Raw genomic sequence first — 18,311 nt, 5'->3', positions numbered from 1 at the left:
CACTACCACCACCATATTTCACTGTTGGTATGATGTTTCTTTTTCTGAAATGCTGTGTTCCTTTTACGCCAGATGTAACGGGACATTTGCCTTTCAAAAAGTTCAACTTTTGTCTCATCAGTCCACAAGGTATTTTCCCAAAAGTCTTGGCAATCATTGAGATGTTTCTTAGCAAAATTGAGATGAGCCCTAATGTTCTTTTGCTTAACAGTGGTTTGCGTCTTGGAAATCTGCCAAGCAGGCCGTTTTTGCCCAGTCTCTTTCTTATGGTGGAGTTGTGAACACTGACCTTAATTGAGGCAAGTGAGGCCTGCAGTTCTTTAGACGTTGTCCTGGGGTCTTTTGTGACCTCTCGGATGAGTCGCTCTGCGCTCTTGGGGTAATTTTGGTCGGCCGGCCACTCCTGGGAAGGTTCACCACTGTTCCATGTTTTTGCCATTTGTGGATAATGGCTCTCACTGTGGTTTGCTGGAGTCCCAAAGCTTTAGAAATAGCTTTATAACCTTTACCAGACTGATAGATCTCAATTACTTCTGTTCTCATTTGTTCCTGAATTTCTTTGGATCTTGGCATGATGTCTAGCTTTTGAGGTGCTTTTGGTCTACTTCTCTGTGTCAGGCAGCTCCTATTTAAGTGATTTCTTATTTGAAATAGGTGTGGCAGTAATCAGGCCCGGGGGTGGCTACGGAAATTGAACTCAGGTGTGATACACCACAGTTAGGTTATTTTTAACAAGGGGCAATTACTTTTCACACAGGGCCATGTAGGTTTGGATTTTTTCTCCCTAAATAATAAAAACCATCATTTAAAAACTGCATTTTGTGTTTACTTGTGTTATATTTGACTAATGGTTAAATGTGTTTGATGATCAGAAACATTTTGTGTGACAAACATGCAAAAGAATAAGAAATCAGGAAGGGGCAAATAGTTTTTCACACCACTGTATATATATATATATATATATATATATATATATATATATATATATATATATATATATATATATATATATATATATATATATATATATATTGTGAAAGCTGGCCTGGACACACACAGACGGACATCATAAATTCACCCATTACACTGTTTATTTACAATATTTACAATTATTCGTGCATCAACCCCAGTGCCTCTTGCACCGATTCCCCCAAAGTCCAGGGCTCACAGTCTTTGTGCCTTCTCTTCCTGGCCGCCTCCAATCCTCTCCCCAGCTCTGTCTCGCTACCTCCCGACCCGACATCCACCAATGACTGGAGGGAGGCGGCCCCTCTTATAGGAACCCGGATGGGCTCCAGCTGCTTCCCGGCAATTAAACTTGGCCACACCCCTGTGTGGCAGAAGTGCCGGCTGCGCACCCGGAAGCCGTCCGGGTGTCCCCTGTCGTCTTCCCCGTCACTTCCTGGTGTGGCAGAAGTGCCGGGCTCCCGGGATAAATAGGCACTGGGCGCCGCCTGGCGGTGGCCACGGGTCCCTTCAGGGCTGGGCTTCCAAGCCCCCTACCCGAGGCCTCCTGCATAACCAGGACGGACGCCCCCTCTCGGTCTGGAGGAGGCACAAGTCCTCCTCTCGTCCTCCTGGGCATTCCCGCCGGGCTCCAGCCCCGGCCGGGGACCACTATATATATATATATATATATATATATATATACACACACAGACACACACACACATATAAACATATATACATATACATATATACATATAAACATATCTACATATACACATATCTACACATACACATATCTATATATATATATACATATACACATCTACATATATATACATTGTGGAGGACTGCCGGCTTCTCATGCCGGTCCTCACCCCCAGGCTGCCGGGAGGAGCCCTCCCGACAGCAGGATAGTGCCCCGAGGTCCAGCAGGGCCTCATGGACTTTGTAGTATTTATACACAGCCCTGCTGGATACCTTGGGGGCCACCAGGAGTCGCTGTGGGGGGGCTTATGGGCTCTTTTGTGTCTTATGACCCGGGGGTACGTCACGGTCACGTGACGGGAAGGAACGACGTGCTCCCGGGTTAATTGCCCTGACCCAGAAGGAATAAGGAACTGTGGACTGCTGGGACAGGAACACCTCCGGGTCAGGGGCTATAAAAGGACTGTGGCTCAGTCCAGACACTGAGCTGTGCTGGGTGGGAGAGGAGCAAAGTGTCTGGGTAAAGAGGAGAGGTTATTGTGTTTAGTTAGTAGTTAAATATATGAGTAGTGTGGAGGGTGCTTTGTGCATGTTGTGTGAAGAAAATAAAAGGTATTGGACTTTTACCTGGTGTCTGGAATTCTACCTCAGGGTTCAAGGGAGCACTAGCGCCCCCTACTGCCACAACATATATACACATATCAACATATATATACTCATACATATACATACATACATACAGATAAATATATATACACACATACACATACATATATATATACACATGCATACATACACACACACACACACACACACATATATATGCACACAGACACATATATACATATATATACAGATCTACATATATATATACATATATACACACATATATATATATACATATCCACATATATATATATATACAGTATATATACATATCTACATACAGTATATATATATATATATTTATATATAAACATACATACATACATACATATATATCTACTGTCGAGGATGCCAGGGGCCACGACCCGGCTGGGACTCCTTGGAGGACCGGAAGTGGGCGTGTGCCCATCTGGGATCACGTGGGGGCCGCCTTCCTGGTTGCTTTGGGTGCCACGGGTTCAGGGCATGGAAGCCCCACCCTGTAGGGGCCCGTGGTAACCGCCAGGAGGTGCCCCAATGCCTTGGGGACCCTGGACCTCAGCACTTCCGCCACACCAGGAAGTGCTGGCGGGAAGAGAAGCAGGGACACCCGGAGTGCTTCCAGGAGAACACCCGGCACTTCCGCCACGCTGGGGCGTGTCAGCGGGAGACTGCTGGGGAGCGGAGAGGACTGAGCTGGAGAAGGCAAGGAGGCAGCCTGAAGAAAGGAAGGCATTGTGTGGCAAGGACTTTGGGGACTTTGGGGGTTTGTGGTGCACTTATTAGTGTAAATATTGTAAATAAACGTGTTTGTGAGTGACATGAACTTGTCTGCCTGTCTGTGTCCGGGTCAACTTCCACACTACATATATATACACTGTATATAGCAAAATCCCCACGTATACCACGTTGTCAGTTCAGCAGTCCGGTTGTAATATGACCAAGCTGTGCACTGAGATTACTTTTGAGAATGCAACGTCTAGTTTTGTCCAGGAGGAAAGCAATGTTGCCTCAAATCAATGGCAACCTTTTGTGGGGTGTGTCCCTGAGACTTATTAATTGTCATCGCGAAGCAGAGCCTTACTGGAAATTTGAGGCATTTGAATTGAAATGGGAGATCAGAGGGTATAACGGTGATGCGAGGAATACATTCAGCGTGTGGCACTCTGCTGTTTTTTTGTGTAGCAGCCTTCACACAGTTTCCCCGCTGCTTTATAAACGAACGCCATATAAGGCCGTCGTTTCTCCTTGCTTCGAGATTCTGTACTGTTTTATTGTTCGTTTATTATGATTCTTATAGCTATTGTGTAGCTATTCGAGACTTACTGTACTGTTCAGGTACCCATTTCCTTTATTTAATCCGCGGTTTGTACGCTGTTTTTTGTTTGTTTATCACGATTAGAGATATTTGTTGATTCCCTTCTTTAGCTGACTGCCTGCTCATATAAGGCGCTCCGCTGGCTTTTTGTGAAGCAGCCTTTACACAGATTCTCCGCTGTTTTATAAACGAACATATAAATCCATCCTCTTTCCTTGCTTTGCCAAGAAAGCTGCCTTTTTATTTAATCCACGGGTTCTCCGCTGTTTTATTGTTCATTTATTACGATTATTATAGTTCTCTTTATATATCACGTTGTCAGTTCAGCACTCTGGTTGTAATATGACGAAGCTGCACGAGCTCACTCTTGAGAATGCAACGTATAGTTGTCCAGGAGAAAAGCAATCTTGCCTGAAATCAATGGCAACCTTTTGTTGGGTCTGTCCCTGAGACTTCTTACTTCTCATCGCGAAGCAGAGCCTTACTGGAAATTGGAGGCATCTGAATTGAAATGGGAGATCAGAGGGTGTAACAGGGATGCGAGGAATACATGGAGTGAGGAGAAACTCTAGAGACAGCGTGTGTATTAACTTGTGGATTTTTTTGTTAGTATTTGGTGGCAGCGTGACAAAGTTGCTTCCGCAAGACCGCGTTAGCTGCGGAGCTCAGCTCAGAGCGAAATGAGGTGAATGGGAGGGGAGAGGATGACGTCACTCCTCCACCCGCCTCAACTGTCAATCCCCCAAAAATACAGTCTCTCGGAATTTGCATAAGCACAGCCCTTCACCAGCAATTTTAACTTAGTTACAAAGTGATCAAAACTCTCGTTTATACCCTGCGTCCTCTCATTAAACTTGTATCCCGCATTAGTCATGGGCATGACAAACCCCAGCGGCAGCCTGTCTATGAACTTAATTTAAACTTTAGGTTTACACCGTGCTTTGTTTCTGAAGTAGCTGCACTTATGAATTTGCTTGTATGTGTCACTCACTCGCTTCTTATTGTTTCGCTGCCTTCTCAATTGTATAATGCATGTTTTCTTCAACGCTTTTTGGAGCTTTTCCTTGTTTTCTACATATTGCGCTCACAGTCAGTTCACGTGATTACGGTGGAGGTGTGACAATGTCACACGAAACTCCGCCCCCCACGGCCATCGAGCTGAACTCCATTACAGTATATGGAGAAAAATAGGTTCCAGTTATGACCATTACGCATAGAATTTCGAAATGAAACCTGCCCAGCTTTTGTAAGTAAGCTGTAAGGAATGAGCCTGCCAAATTTCAGCCTTCCACCCACACAGGAAGCTAGAGAATTAGTGATGAGTGAGTCAGTGAGTGAGTGCGTGAGTGAGGGCTTTGCCTTTTATTAGTATAGATAAAACTTTAACTTTAACTACACGGTGCCGCAGCGCTAGCGAGCCGCTGGCGCTCCTATCACAGATTGTTCCTGCCTCGCGCTGTATTCTTGCTGGTGCTGATACAACACTGGAAGGATAGATGGATAGAATAATTAAACACATACTACGAAAATATTTTGATGTTACTTAAAAGTTTTAAAGAATCAGCGTTCTAAGCCAACAGCGCAGCAAGAATCTTGCGTGAGTCATGAACAATCACTACGCCACCGTGCTCCCATGTTTAATAACATGCTTTAACTCCTATTATCATTAAAATTATATCAAGTATACATCTCAGTATTTTAATTATTCAGAGAGCTGTAATATTACGAATGTAATGGATTCTGTGTCCTGTCGAATGAAGAGAAAGCCTGGAAGCATGTAGTGACTCACACACATAGAGCACATAGAAGGTCAAATACAAAACAAAGCATTTAACATGCTACTTTAGTTACGATGGGATTTGAGAAACTACTACATTAAACGATTTTAAGATGAAGTTTATGATGTTCTACTTTAATGACAAAATAAACTACGTGATTAAAGTGGAAATTTAGAGATTAAAGTTGACATTTAATGCTTTTTTCCCCACCGTGTGCCTTTTTTTTTCTCTGTACCCTAATTAGCTTTCATATGACATTCAGACGGTGGGCTACGACTCATCTTTTCATGGCGACTTTGATATCTGACAACTTCTTTTTTATTTCAGGCACTGTGCGACTTTGTGAACGTGAGCTTTCGAGTTTCTCCAACACGCTATGTCACTCGATCAACTTTTTTTTGTTGTTAATACCACTGTTTAAACCAACAAATATTACGTTTTTCTTTGCCTCCACTTCGCTGAAATTCTTCTATTTTCCCTCTTGCTTTTGCCATTGCCTTTTCACAGAAGGCTGAGCTTAAGAGCTATTTATATTGATTTGCATATTCAAAGAGGCGTAATTCTGGGAGGAGTTGGGACGGGACAGCAGGCACATGCACGTGTATTACTTTTCACACTGACCGGGATTTATGTAGCGGAAGAACGTGGAAGTTGACGTACACACAGATTTATGCATCTGGATTTTTTTGTAAATAAGCACGATTCCGCTTTTGTCCGTACACTATGTTATAGTATGAATTCTATGCACGCCGTTATGCATGAGGCCCCTGATGTCCACACGTTGCTTTGTTAAAAGTATAACCAGCTGTCTGTTAAGGAGCTAAGTCACCCAAAGGCCTATGGGGCTTTAATCCAGACTTGTGTGCCACCTTTGTTAAGGACTGCCACTATACCATCACAGTGCAGTGTTAACAGCATCACAGGGTGGGGCTTCTGTTTTGATAGCAAAACAGAAACATACATAGGCATCAGAAAACATTGTGGGCCCCTATGCTCCTGGAAGCCCTGGCCAGTGTCCATTGTACCCATACGTTAAGACAGCCCTGTATCATCATATAATGCAGACTCAAAAAAATGATTAATATAGTGTGATACTGTAGTCTTACAGTAAAAAAAAATGGTTTGAAGGAGCCCATCTTTTTACACAGGACATACAATGCCTTCAGAAAGTATTCAGACCACTCCACTTTTCACATTTTGTTACGTCGTAGCCTTATGCTCATACTGTTTACATTTTTTTTCTCTACATCAAAAAACACTCACTTCCCCAGAATGTTTTTATATTTTTCCAAGTTTATTAAAAATAAATAAAAGGAGATACCATACTGACTCACGTATTCAGACCTAGGAACTAGGACACTTAAAATTTGCCCCAGGTCCATTTGAATCTATTGATCATATCATTGTAATGTTTCCATACTTTGCTTGGAGTTCACCTGTAGCTAATTCATTTGATCAGATATGATTAGAAAAGGCACATCCTCTCTATATAAAGTTCCATAGTTGACAGTGTGTCTCAGAGTGAAAACCAAGTCACGAGATTGAAGGAACTGTCTATAGACTTTAAAAGACAGGGTTGTGTTTAGGCAAAGATATGGGAAAGGCTACAAAAATATTCTGCAGCACTTAATGTTCCCAAGAACACAGTGGCTTCCATAATTCTTAAATGGAAACGATTTGGAACAGCCACAACTCTTTCAAGGGCTAGCTGCCCAGCCACACTGAGCAATTGTAGGAGAAGAATTTGGGTAAGAAGAGGTGACCAAGAACCCAATGAGCCCCATAGAACATTTTTGGAAATGGGAGAAACTTCTGGAAGGACAAACATGGTATTATGATAGTTGAGCTAATGCATATATCTTTTTTATTTTTCCAAACTTCCTATAAACAGAGAGCAGCAAGGCGGACTTTACCAGAGAGAATGAAGATTGAAATATTAGTCTTTACAGTAACAAAATAAACCGAGAGCAAGAAACTGGAGGAGTCATCCTTTGGAATTAGATAAAGGGAAGAAATAAATTAAAACAGATGCTGCTTAAAAAAATCAGAATTGTTATTGAATTTGGCCAGTTCAGTTACACTGAAATCGCTGAGTTTTACCATCCCAGAAAAACCTGATCAGAGCATCCTTACTGAACACTTCCTGAATTCACTGTATCTAGTACATCAGACAGTAATTAAAGCCTCATGGAACTGAGCTTAAAAACAAATGTATTCCGAAATAATGGAAAGATTATAAGCACACACTTGATTGATCAGTTAGATTGTTTGATTAGGTTCTTTAATCCTAAACTTTTCTTAACTCTAAGGTACAAATAGAAAAGGGAGACTGACAAATTTCAATTGTTTTAGTACAAATACTGTATTTTTCTCTTGTACCATTGCTTAATAATACCTTGTACACACCATATGAGAAGGTAGCAGCTCATACTATTCTATTATTCATGTCCATTATAAGGTCCTTACTAGTTCTGCCGCCCATCATAATACTTCCACTGAACCTTATTATTTCATTACTGGGTCACAGGCAGGCAATACTTATACCACGAATGTCAGGAACAAAAAGGGGGCCAACCCTGGACTAGACACCAGTTAATCACAGGAGACACTCATACACAAACCCACACTTAGTCACCAACAAACTTATCGTGCAAATCTTTCGAGAGTGGAAGGAAATCAGGGTATCCTGACAGTAAACCTATGAAGAAACTGAGACTATGCAAATATCGCATAGATCCTGACTGATTTGAGAATTAAAATACGGGCTCCTTTAGCTGTAAGAAAGTCAGAATCTGCACAAGACAAAACAGAAAGATTCTGGGTATTATAACGTCTCAGTTTATAGTTTTGGAAAGCTGAAAATGAGATTGCTTGATAGTTCACTTCCGGCAACCACTTGAACACTTCCACTCAAATGGATGATCAGGCTGGCTCTATTGTTCTTCTTCTCGTTCTCTGTCTCTATTCTATGCTTCCTCTGATTGTCAGACTACTATTGATTACTACTACTGATTAGATCTTTTAAAGAGACAGGTTGGTTTTTATACTTTCTCGTCCATATATCAGTGTTGTGGGGAAAACATCGTGACCTGCTAGCCTTCCAACTTGAGGCTCGGCCACTTGCCATGTCTCCTGTTATTTGTTCCCCATAAAGGCTGCCCAATGATGACACTTTTGACAGGCAGCAGTGCTCACCACTGAGTTACTATCTTATTCATGATTATTGCTTTATTTGTAGATCCTCCTTCGAAACAGTTTTCCACTTGTTGAACATACTTCAGTAAATTTCTCCAACACTAAAACCATTATTATTTAAAAACTTCTTTTCTATTTCTGATGAGAGATGATTATATTTTCTTCTACATATGCTGCCTTTTCATCACAAATGTTAACATTTCAACTAAAATAATGGCAAACATTTAAAAAATGTTTTCAAATTTAAGATACAATTAGAATAATTTTTTCACTCTAACATTGTATCTTTTTTTAAATGAGCCTAACATATAATAGTGCTGTAATAGATTTAGAAAAGGAAGTGTCATTAATATGCTGAATAGATATGTAAATTGGTTATGATAAGAAAGTAAAAATATTCGGCTTAACCACTTGGCCGATATTAATTAGGATTTGCCAACACTGTGGTGCAGTGTTGTAGAACCATTTCTTCCTTTATGGAACTTGTTTGTTCTCCTTATGGTGATTTGTTTTTGCTCTGAAGATTTGTCTTTCCTCCCCTATTTCAAACATTTTTCCTTAAGTTGATTGGCGAAGTTAAACTATGTCGTAACGTTTCATTGCCATTCTGTCCAGGGCTGATGTTCGACTTATGCCTATTGCTCTTGGAGCAGAATCCAGCTTCCTGTGACCCTGTAATGGTTAAATAAGTTTAGAAAATGTATGGCTTATTAAAGTAAAAAGAATATTTCTTTGTATTGTAATTCTTTTGGATATTGAATTATACAATATTACCTGACCTAATGCATTAAGCACATTTAAAAATGAAATTCTTAAGCTGCTAATGGACCTGAACGGAATGCTTTTTATGCTAACATAAATGGCCCTAATGTTTGACAGGCATAACATTTAGAGAAATATACAGTACTATACATTGTTAAAACTAGAAAGTTCTACCCTAAGAACTGAATATCATTATTAGTAGTATATATTAATACATCTGCAATGGTTTAACAACAGCCTTGAATGAAAGGGTGAAATAATTGTTCTGACCAGCTTAAGTACCAGAAAAATGTTTTAAACCATGTTCATCAGACAATCTTTTTTGAATTAGCAGTAAAATCTGCTAAATTATCATATTGTTCACAGCGTATTATGTGATATTCTGTAAAATACTGAGATTGCCTAATTCACATCATTCATCTTGAAGTGAGTTAAATAGGTACATAGAACTTTATGTGTCCCCTGGGGGAAATTTGGCTTTTTACAGATACTCAATAAAAATATAAATAAATACGTATTATAATATGAAAAACAACATGTATGCATCAGAATGACAAAAAACACAAATAAATAAAAAAAAAGAAAATTTACGACATGACTAAAGATAAAAAGAGCAGTCCCAGTCCTGGTAAGGCATTATACAGACATATTGCTGTTGGTATAAAGGAGCCCCAGTAGTTTTTCTTGAACACTTTTTCACAGTTTAATAATTCATTAGCTGAAGGAATGCTAGTGTGTTAGAAAGAAGATGTGCGACATTGTTCAGAATGGCATTCAGTTTTGTTTTTGTTCTGTCCTTCGCTTCGACCTCCAGGGGGTCTAGAGTGTGCCCCATAAGTGAGTCTACATTTTATAATTAGCTTGTTGATTTGGTGGGCCTCCCTTGAAATGATATTACTGGCTGAACACAATACAGTGTAGAAAATCGCACTGGCCATCACAGAGTTATAAAAGATGTAAAGGATGCCACTTCCCACATTAAAAGAATGATGTCTCCTAAGATAACAAGAGCCTGTTCTGTCCTTTCTTATATAATTCTTTTGTGTTCTGAGACCAGTCCAGCATGTTACTAATGTGGACCCCCAAGTACTTATAACAATACAACACCTCCACATACACTTGCTGAATAGTGACCGGGTGTAGAGGCCCTTTGCTGCGGTGAAAGTCAATAACCACTTCATTGATATTAAATTGCAGGTTAATTATGTATTATATATTATGGTATGCCAGAATTAGTGAACAGTTCACTTTAGTGGCACGAGTGTAATAACCTGATGCAACACCATTCACAAAGGAATTGTTTTTTCCCTTTTTTATTCATGTGTATTTGCCCCTTACTGTTAACTCTTTTGGTATGGGTGTGTATGAGCCCATATGCTTTGAGTGGTACTATATTATATACAACAGATATCAAATATTTAAAAACCCTGAAATTTCAGCTTTTATTTATCTAAATGCTGACATCAGCTTTTTTGTCTTTTAATTAGGTCTAGTAACTAGCACTATTTAAATGAAAAACAAATATAAAATGTTTTTCTACAAAAATATAACTTTAAAAAAGAAGTGCGTATTTCTGATGTCTAGCTGTGGTCTATAAAGATGTGGTAAAGAGCTTCAGGCAAATACAAATGAGAAAAAGAAATTATATTTAAGAAATAGTAAGATTAAAAAAAAATGGACAGCCAGCAAGTGTCAGTTTTTACTAACAGAATGAACTAAATAGAACCAAAGGGCAAAACAAGCCCAGAGTCTCCAAATAGGCATAAAGTCAAAAACCAAGAGTGAAACAAAATGCTTATGTATTGACTCCACTGGCTGGCAGCAGTATTTAAAAAAATAAACCAGGAGAAGAATTGGTTTTATGAAAAGGTAAAGGTCAATACTGGAAAGATAATCTATACTAATAAAAGGCAAAGCCCTCACTGACTAACTCATCACTAATTCTCCAACTTCCCGTGTAGGTAGAAGGCTGAAATTTGGCAGGCTCATTCCTTACAGCTTCCTTACAAAAGTTGGGCAGGTTTCATTTCGAAATTCAATGTATAATGGTCATAACTAGAAGCTATTTTTCCCCATTTACTGTAATGAAGTTGAGCTCGAAAGCCGTGGGGGGCAGAGTTTCGTGTGACGTCATCACACCTCTCACGTAATCACGCATTACGTAGAAAACCAGGAACAGGTACAAAAAGCGCTGAAGAAAACATGCATTATATAATTAAGAAGGCAGCGAAACAATTAGAAGCGAGCGAGTGACATATAAAACCATATTCAGCGGCTCACGTGAACTGACGCAGTGCGCAGACAAAAAGCAGCAGTTCCAAAGAGTGCTGAACAAAAACCGAATTACACTGCTACGGTCAAATAGACAAACCACACGCCGTGGCGCAATAGTAGAGCTTTCGCTTCAAGCGCTGACATCCGAGGTTCGATTCCCGAGAGGGGATGCGCTAAGTATGTACGCGCGCTTCTCGATTTTACCTTCGCATCCCCTTGGTTTGAGACGTATGAAAAAATATGCGGTTAACGCAGAAAGACAGATCACCAATTGAAACTTCATGAATAATGGATACTTTAATCGCGATCAATGATTGTTTTGGTAAAGCCATACTAAGTGTATTCATTAGATGAACGGTAAAAAAGTAAGAGCGAGGGGAGGGTAACTTATTGAGGCACACAGGCAAAACCACAATAGCACGCGGGCTCGATGTACTGTAGTGCGTCAACTCGATCTGAATTGTGCGATCACATTCGAAAAAATTTTTCTTTTCAAGTTCTATTTAGTCCATATGTGTCAAACTCAAGGCCCACGGGCCACATCCGGCCCGGCGTGTAATTATATTACCGCCCGCGAGATCATTTTATATACTGTATTATTGTTATTAATGGCCCGGGATATGAAGCTGGTAACACAATAAACTACAGATCCCATAATGCAGCGCTTTAGCTGCCTTGCCGAACACTTACTGCGTTAATCAAGTCTAGCTTATGATGCTGCAAGTTATTGCAAAGCTAGCCCACACGATGCCAAAGAGAAAAGGTGATTCTGAACATAGAGCCTTTAAAAACCGATGGGAGGCTGAGTATATGTTTACTGACATTGCGGTAAACCTGTGTGTCTCATTTGTGGAGCTAATGTGGCTGTAATTACAGAATTTAATCTAAGTTGGCACTATGAGACAAAACATCAAGATAACCTGAAAGACCTGAATGCAATGCACAAGATACAGAAAGCAGAAGAGTTAAAGAAGAATCTGACACTTCAGCAGACGTTTTACCCGCAAAATCACAAAGTGATTTCAAGTGAAGCTGCTTTTATGGGAGACACAAATGCACCAGTGCAACTTGCCCCACTTTCCCTGTTGCCAAGTAATGTTGAACCAAGTTGGCACAATGGTGTTCCCAAATACGCACTTTGCTGATAAACTGAGCGCACTGAGTTCGCACGGTACTTTGGTGACTTTGAAGAACAAAAAAAGAATTTTGAGTTGTTTGCAACCCATTTGCTGTCGATGTGGAAACTGCACCTGTGCAGATTCAGATGGAGGTGATTGAGCTGCAGTGTAATGGCACACTGAAGGCAAAGTACAATACTGCACGGCCCGCACAGTTTATTCACTCCATTCCCGCACAAATGCTCCAGCTCCGTCTACATGCGGCTCGAACCTTGTGCATGTTTGGTAGCACATATCTGTGTGAGAAGCTCTTCTCAGTGATGAAGACTAACAAAACAGCACACAGGAGTCGCCTCACTGATGAGCACCTGCAGTCCATCCTGAGAATCTCCACAACACAGAACCTCACACCAAACATAAACGAACTTGTTGCCAAAAAAAGATGCCAGGCGTCCAGCTCTGATAAAATGACATATGAGCAAAGACAACTGAATGATTTGATTTGTTATTGCTGAAAAGAACAAATTTTATTTATATTTCCAGGTTTTGTTATGCACCATGTTCATATTTGAATTTGTATAATTTTGACAGGATATATTTTTATGGAGAGCAAAATCTTTTGGGATATTTAAAATTTAAGTTTATTTTTTATATAAAATTACATAAGAGTAAAGAAATTTGAATGTTTGTTCTTTTAACGTTTACTTTATTTCTAACTTGTATAATTTAGACAGGATATATTTTTATGGAGAGCAAAATATTATAAGTTATTTAAGGTTTGAGTTAATTTATTCCGAATAATATTCTGTCGACTAAATAAAAATTCCTTCTATTTAAAATTTAAATAGAACTTGAACAGAAACGATAGTTCATAATATCCACGCAGACTTGAACGTAAGAGCGGGAGTCATCCGTTTTAACAAGCAGCGAATTGCACTGATACGAAATAGCCTGCCCATTTAATTATTTAGGAATGGATAAATAAATTAAGATTTTGTACAAATAATGTTTTTCATTTTTTTTCCTTCATGGATTCTCCCACCCCCAGCAACAGTTGTTTGTACCCCAAAGGCTGTATATATGTGTATATATATATATATATATATTGTCACAAGAACGAGACATGGACAGATAAAGGTTTGGGGCAGCCACCCGTATAATGTGGTATCCTGGCTGCAAAAGTCGTTTTAACAAATAATCAGCACTGAAGTGCATTCAACTGAGTCCAAAACAAGACTGAGGAAACAAAGGAAAAGGGGCAGGTTTTAAAGGGGGAGACAGGAAGTGAGGTCATATGGATCCGCACGTGGTCTTTCACCATTGGTTCATAGCGGACGTGACATCAGAGGGACTGGAGCTGGTGTGGCCGACTTCCATTGGCTCAGTCCCGGAAGTGATGTCAGGAGAGCCAGGTGAAATCCCCCGGGAATGGTCTACAGGCAAGGGAGAAAAGAGTCAGTGCACTCTGCCACACCCGGCATGCCTCCGAATTGCCTTCACTTAAGCCCTTTAGCTGCCTCCCATGCGCACGTGTGTGACAATATATATATATATATATATTTGTTTGTGTGTGTGTGTGTGTGTGTATATGTATATATGTAGATATGTATGTATATATATGTTTATATATACGTGCGTATGTATATATATATATGTATGTATATATATATATAGATATGTATGTATATATGTATGGATATGTATATATATATGTTTATATGTGTGTGTGTGTGTATATATATATATATATATATATATATATATATATGAGACAAACACTCATAACAGTGACAAAACAATTACATTGACAAACATTTTACGTTATTTTCAAAATGTTTCCTTTTCTTTTTCATTGCTTCTTTAACACACTACTTCTCCGCTGCGAAGCGCGGGTATTGTGCTAGTACTCTAATAAATAAACAAGCTCAAAATGTGAAACCAAAATTGTAAATCAAACAGTGAAAAGGAATAGTCGATAACCATAATACTTTAAGGAGATCTAAAACGTAAAATAAAAGTTGTAGTCAGTTAGCAAAAGAATTTGCTGCGAAAAATCTGATTTATACACTCGTGCTAGTTTTTTCTTTGTTGTATTCAGTGTGATGGACGGCCGGCAGCTCATCCCAGCCGACACACCCAGAACGCTAGATGGCGTCTTCCCTACAGCCTAGAGGTGCCCCGGATTCCCGCAGGACATCATGGAAGATGGAGTTTGGCTACACAACCCTGCTGGGTACCATGGGTGCCACCGTGTGACGCTGCAGGGAGACAAGGAGATTTTTGTTTCCCATATAGCCCGGAAGTACTCCCAAGTCACGGGGAGGGAAGAACAGACGTAGCTACTGGAAGGTGTGGAGCCCCCCACTCACAAACATGGACATACCAGGAAGGGCATGACACTGAACTTTATAGCCTTGGCCTGGTGATGCCATGCACTGCACACTTCTGGTTGATCTTGCAACTGCATGGAAACCGCACCAGACAGAATACACAAAATAGAGACGTCCATATCACAAAGAAAAAGGGTGCCACTACAAAACAAACCTGCCATGTCATTTTTGTGGATGGAGCCCATCCCAGCTAGCAGAGTGCGCAAAGCAGGAGCATATCCGGTACAGGGTGCCAGTCCATCACATGGTAAACACACACAGACCCACACTAAGGCATCACCAGTTCACTTAACCAGTATGTCTTTGGACTGTTGGAGGAAACTGGAGCACCCGAAGGAAACTCATACAGGCCCTAGAAGAACATGCAAACTCCACACAGGGAGGATCTGGGATACAAACCCTGGTCTCCTTATTGTAAGCTAGCAGTGCATCCACTGTGCCACCGTGCCACCCAAATTACTTATGTTATAAATAATTCTCAACAAAAAATAAATGCAGTCATTGTGAACAATTTAAAAAAAAATAAAATACCACTCAGATCATGACAGTGTAATGCACTGCAGAATCATATTGTTCATGAAGGTGCATGCAAGCTGAAACCCTGACAATGTGCGACACTGCAGCAAAAGGAGCAAAGAACAGCAGATAATGATGTCACCACACAAATGATAAAATAGTTTAAGTGCTGATACGTTCCTTCTTACATCTAACCAATTGGCACACTGATTAGTGCTTTTCCCTTGCAGTTCCACAATCGTGAGTTTGAAATCTCTCCCAGTCATTATCTGTCAGGCATTTGCATGATTTCTTTGTGTCTGTTTGGCTTTCCTCTGTGCACACCCTCGTTCTTCCCACATCTAATTTACAGTATGTGCCAGTTAGGTTAACTGAAAACTCTATAGTATGTCAGCCTTATGTGAATGTTATTGATTATTGGCGAAAAATTATAACTTAAACAACTAAAACAGCATCTGGCTAATTGAAATAAAAACAAATTTAATTGCTAAGTGAAAAATGAAAACTGAACTGAAATCAAACCTTAAAGCTCAAATAGAATTAAAATGGGTGTAAACAAAAGTGTGTTTTTTCTACTTTTAAAATAAAACAATTACCAGTAGCCTACTGTTGGCTGTCACTTTTCTTTCAAAAATTGACTACGCACTCCATGGCTGTGTAGCTTAATGAGCACAATGGTTGTTGGCTATCTAGAAAGAACATGTTTGGAACATGGAAATACCGTAACTGGAAAATTACTGTCACGGAATACTTTGAGGATGGCTTAGACAGTAACAAGAGTTAGTACACAACCAACATGGGCAGTTAGGTTTGTGGAGTTCAAATAATGGGAAAGAACTTGACAAATATAAAAAATACACTGTACTTCAACTGTTTCCACAAAGATTTCTAGAAAATGATTGAGGAGCGTGACATGCTGAAAAAAGTCAAATCTACCAAAGGTAAAATGACAGGCTATGCTGGTCAACTACTATTTACTTTATATTTATAGAAAGCTACTACCTATTCACCTCAGTCAGACAGTGTACAAGTGCAGCAGTGTAATGATTCAGAAATGTCTAGCGATTTGTGTGAATTACTTTCCTTAATAAGGTACTGTGAAATACTGGGACCAGAGTTTAAACGTGTTATAATTCAGACAGGAATCCACCTGTAGCTGGGTTTAAAATCTATGTTTTGTGTCTTCTTGTTCTTTGTTAAACCCTTTATCACTGTTAATATTACTTTCGTTATTTACCTGTTGATATTTTCTTCGTCTGTGTTGTGTTCCATATGTTTCATGGGTGGTCCCCCAACAGACAAGGACATCTGCCAGTCATCACTAGGAACTGTCCTTTGTCCTATTATTGTGATCCACAGTTAGAAAAAGCTGTTTTATTTTGTTTTTAATAATAGTTTTTTTTTTCCCATCCAGGGTTTGTTCTGATCTTGCACCTGATGCTGCCACAGTCAATGACTGGAAAATGGAAAGAGATATATCCAGATATATTATATATTTAATTGTCTGCTTGTATAGTCTTGTTGTATATTAAGATTATTATAGCTTTTTGTATTTTTTTTAATTTAGGACTGATTGCAATACTGCAGAATTCAAATACCAACAAGCTGTCAGTTTAATAAAGGATTTGCAATCTGAAATAACAAACTCAAATCAGAGGATGAAGCTAACTGATGAAACACATAGCATCCTTTTAAAAAACAGGCAGAAAACACTGGAAAAAATTAAGGTAAGAAAGGCATACAGCGTTAGCAACACCAGTAAAGGTAGGACAACTGATTTTCCTAATTTTTTAAGAAATGTCTATTTGGTGTTGTACACTGTACTGTAAATAAAAATGAAAACACTCTAAATGAGGAGTACTAGGGTGTTATACCCTGTTAGTCATTATGAATGTAGAGAAAAGCCAAGCAAAATGACACCTTTTATTGGCTAACTAAAAAGATTACAATATGCAAGCTTTTGAGGCAACGCAGGCCCCTTCTTCAGGCATATCGTAATACAGAAACTGGAGTTCCCTGTGTTTATACACACACTAGGACAAGAAACAACATTGGTAAATCTTTAAATGAGAAATCTTAAATGTTAAAAAATTAATAGATAAGATAACTGTCCAACAAAGTCTTTTGCAGTTTGTAATGATTTTTTCAAAACAATGTGGATGTGTAGACAGGTTGTCTGTGTCATTCTGAGAGATGTAAACAATCCTCATATCTGGCCATAAAACTCTTGTCTTTATTCAAGCCATGTTGTCATGTATTAAATTTTAGCATGAGTTTAACTTCCCATTCTGTCCTCTCGTGCTGTGTTTTGAAGTTGCCCATAAGCACTGTGACTTTAAAGTCCCTCTCACAGTGTCCATGGGTGTTGAAGTGGGCCGCTACAGGAACATCTGTGTTATCACGTTTAATGTGTAACCTGTGTAAATTCATTCTCTGGCGGAGTGTTTGTCCAGTTTCTCCCACATAGAGTGCAGTGTCAGTTATCTTATCCAAAGATCTTGACCATACATTGCTCTTCTCTCTCTTGTTAACACTAGAATTACCAGAACCTACAAAAAAACTCATAGATCTGTCCCACCTTAAAATGCTTCGCACCTCTCCGTCAGCATCTTTTGTCCTTTAAATGTGTTGATAAGCAGCAAACAGCAAGGAGCTGCTATCA

General features: G+C 39.5%; 1 protein-coding gene across 1 annotated transcript in view; it reads left to right on the top strand.

The window, feature by feature from the left end:
* The window catches only part of LOC120530196 (coiled-coil domain-containing protein 178), a 472,799-nt gene that overhangs the window by 190,056 nt on the left and 264,432 nt on the right, over positions 1-18,311 (top strand). The window contains exon 17 of the mRNA XM_039754457.1: positions 17,217-17,376. Within this exon, the coding sequence (XP_039610391.1) occupies positions 17,217-17,376 (160 nt within the window). The remainder of the gene's footprint in view (positions 1-17,216; positions 17,377-18,311) is intronic.

The sequence above is a fragment of the Polypterus senegalus genome, chromosome 5, assembly GCF_016835505.1.
Source record: "Polypterus senegalus isolate Bchr_013 chromosome 5, ASM1683550v1, whole genome shotgun sequence".
NCBI lineage: Eukaryota > Metazoa > Chordata > Cladistia > Polypteriformes > Polypteridae > Polypterus > Polypterus senegalus.
The sequence above is the reverse complement of the archived record's forward strand: the minus strand, read 5'-3'. Positions and strand labels throughout refer to the sequence as shown.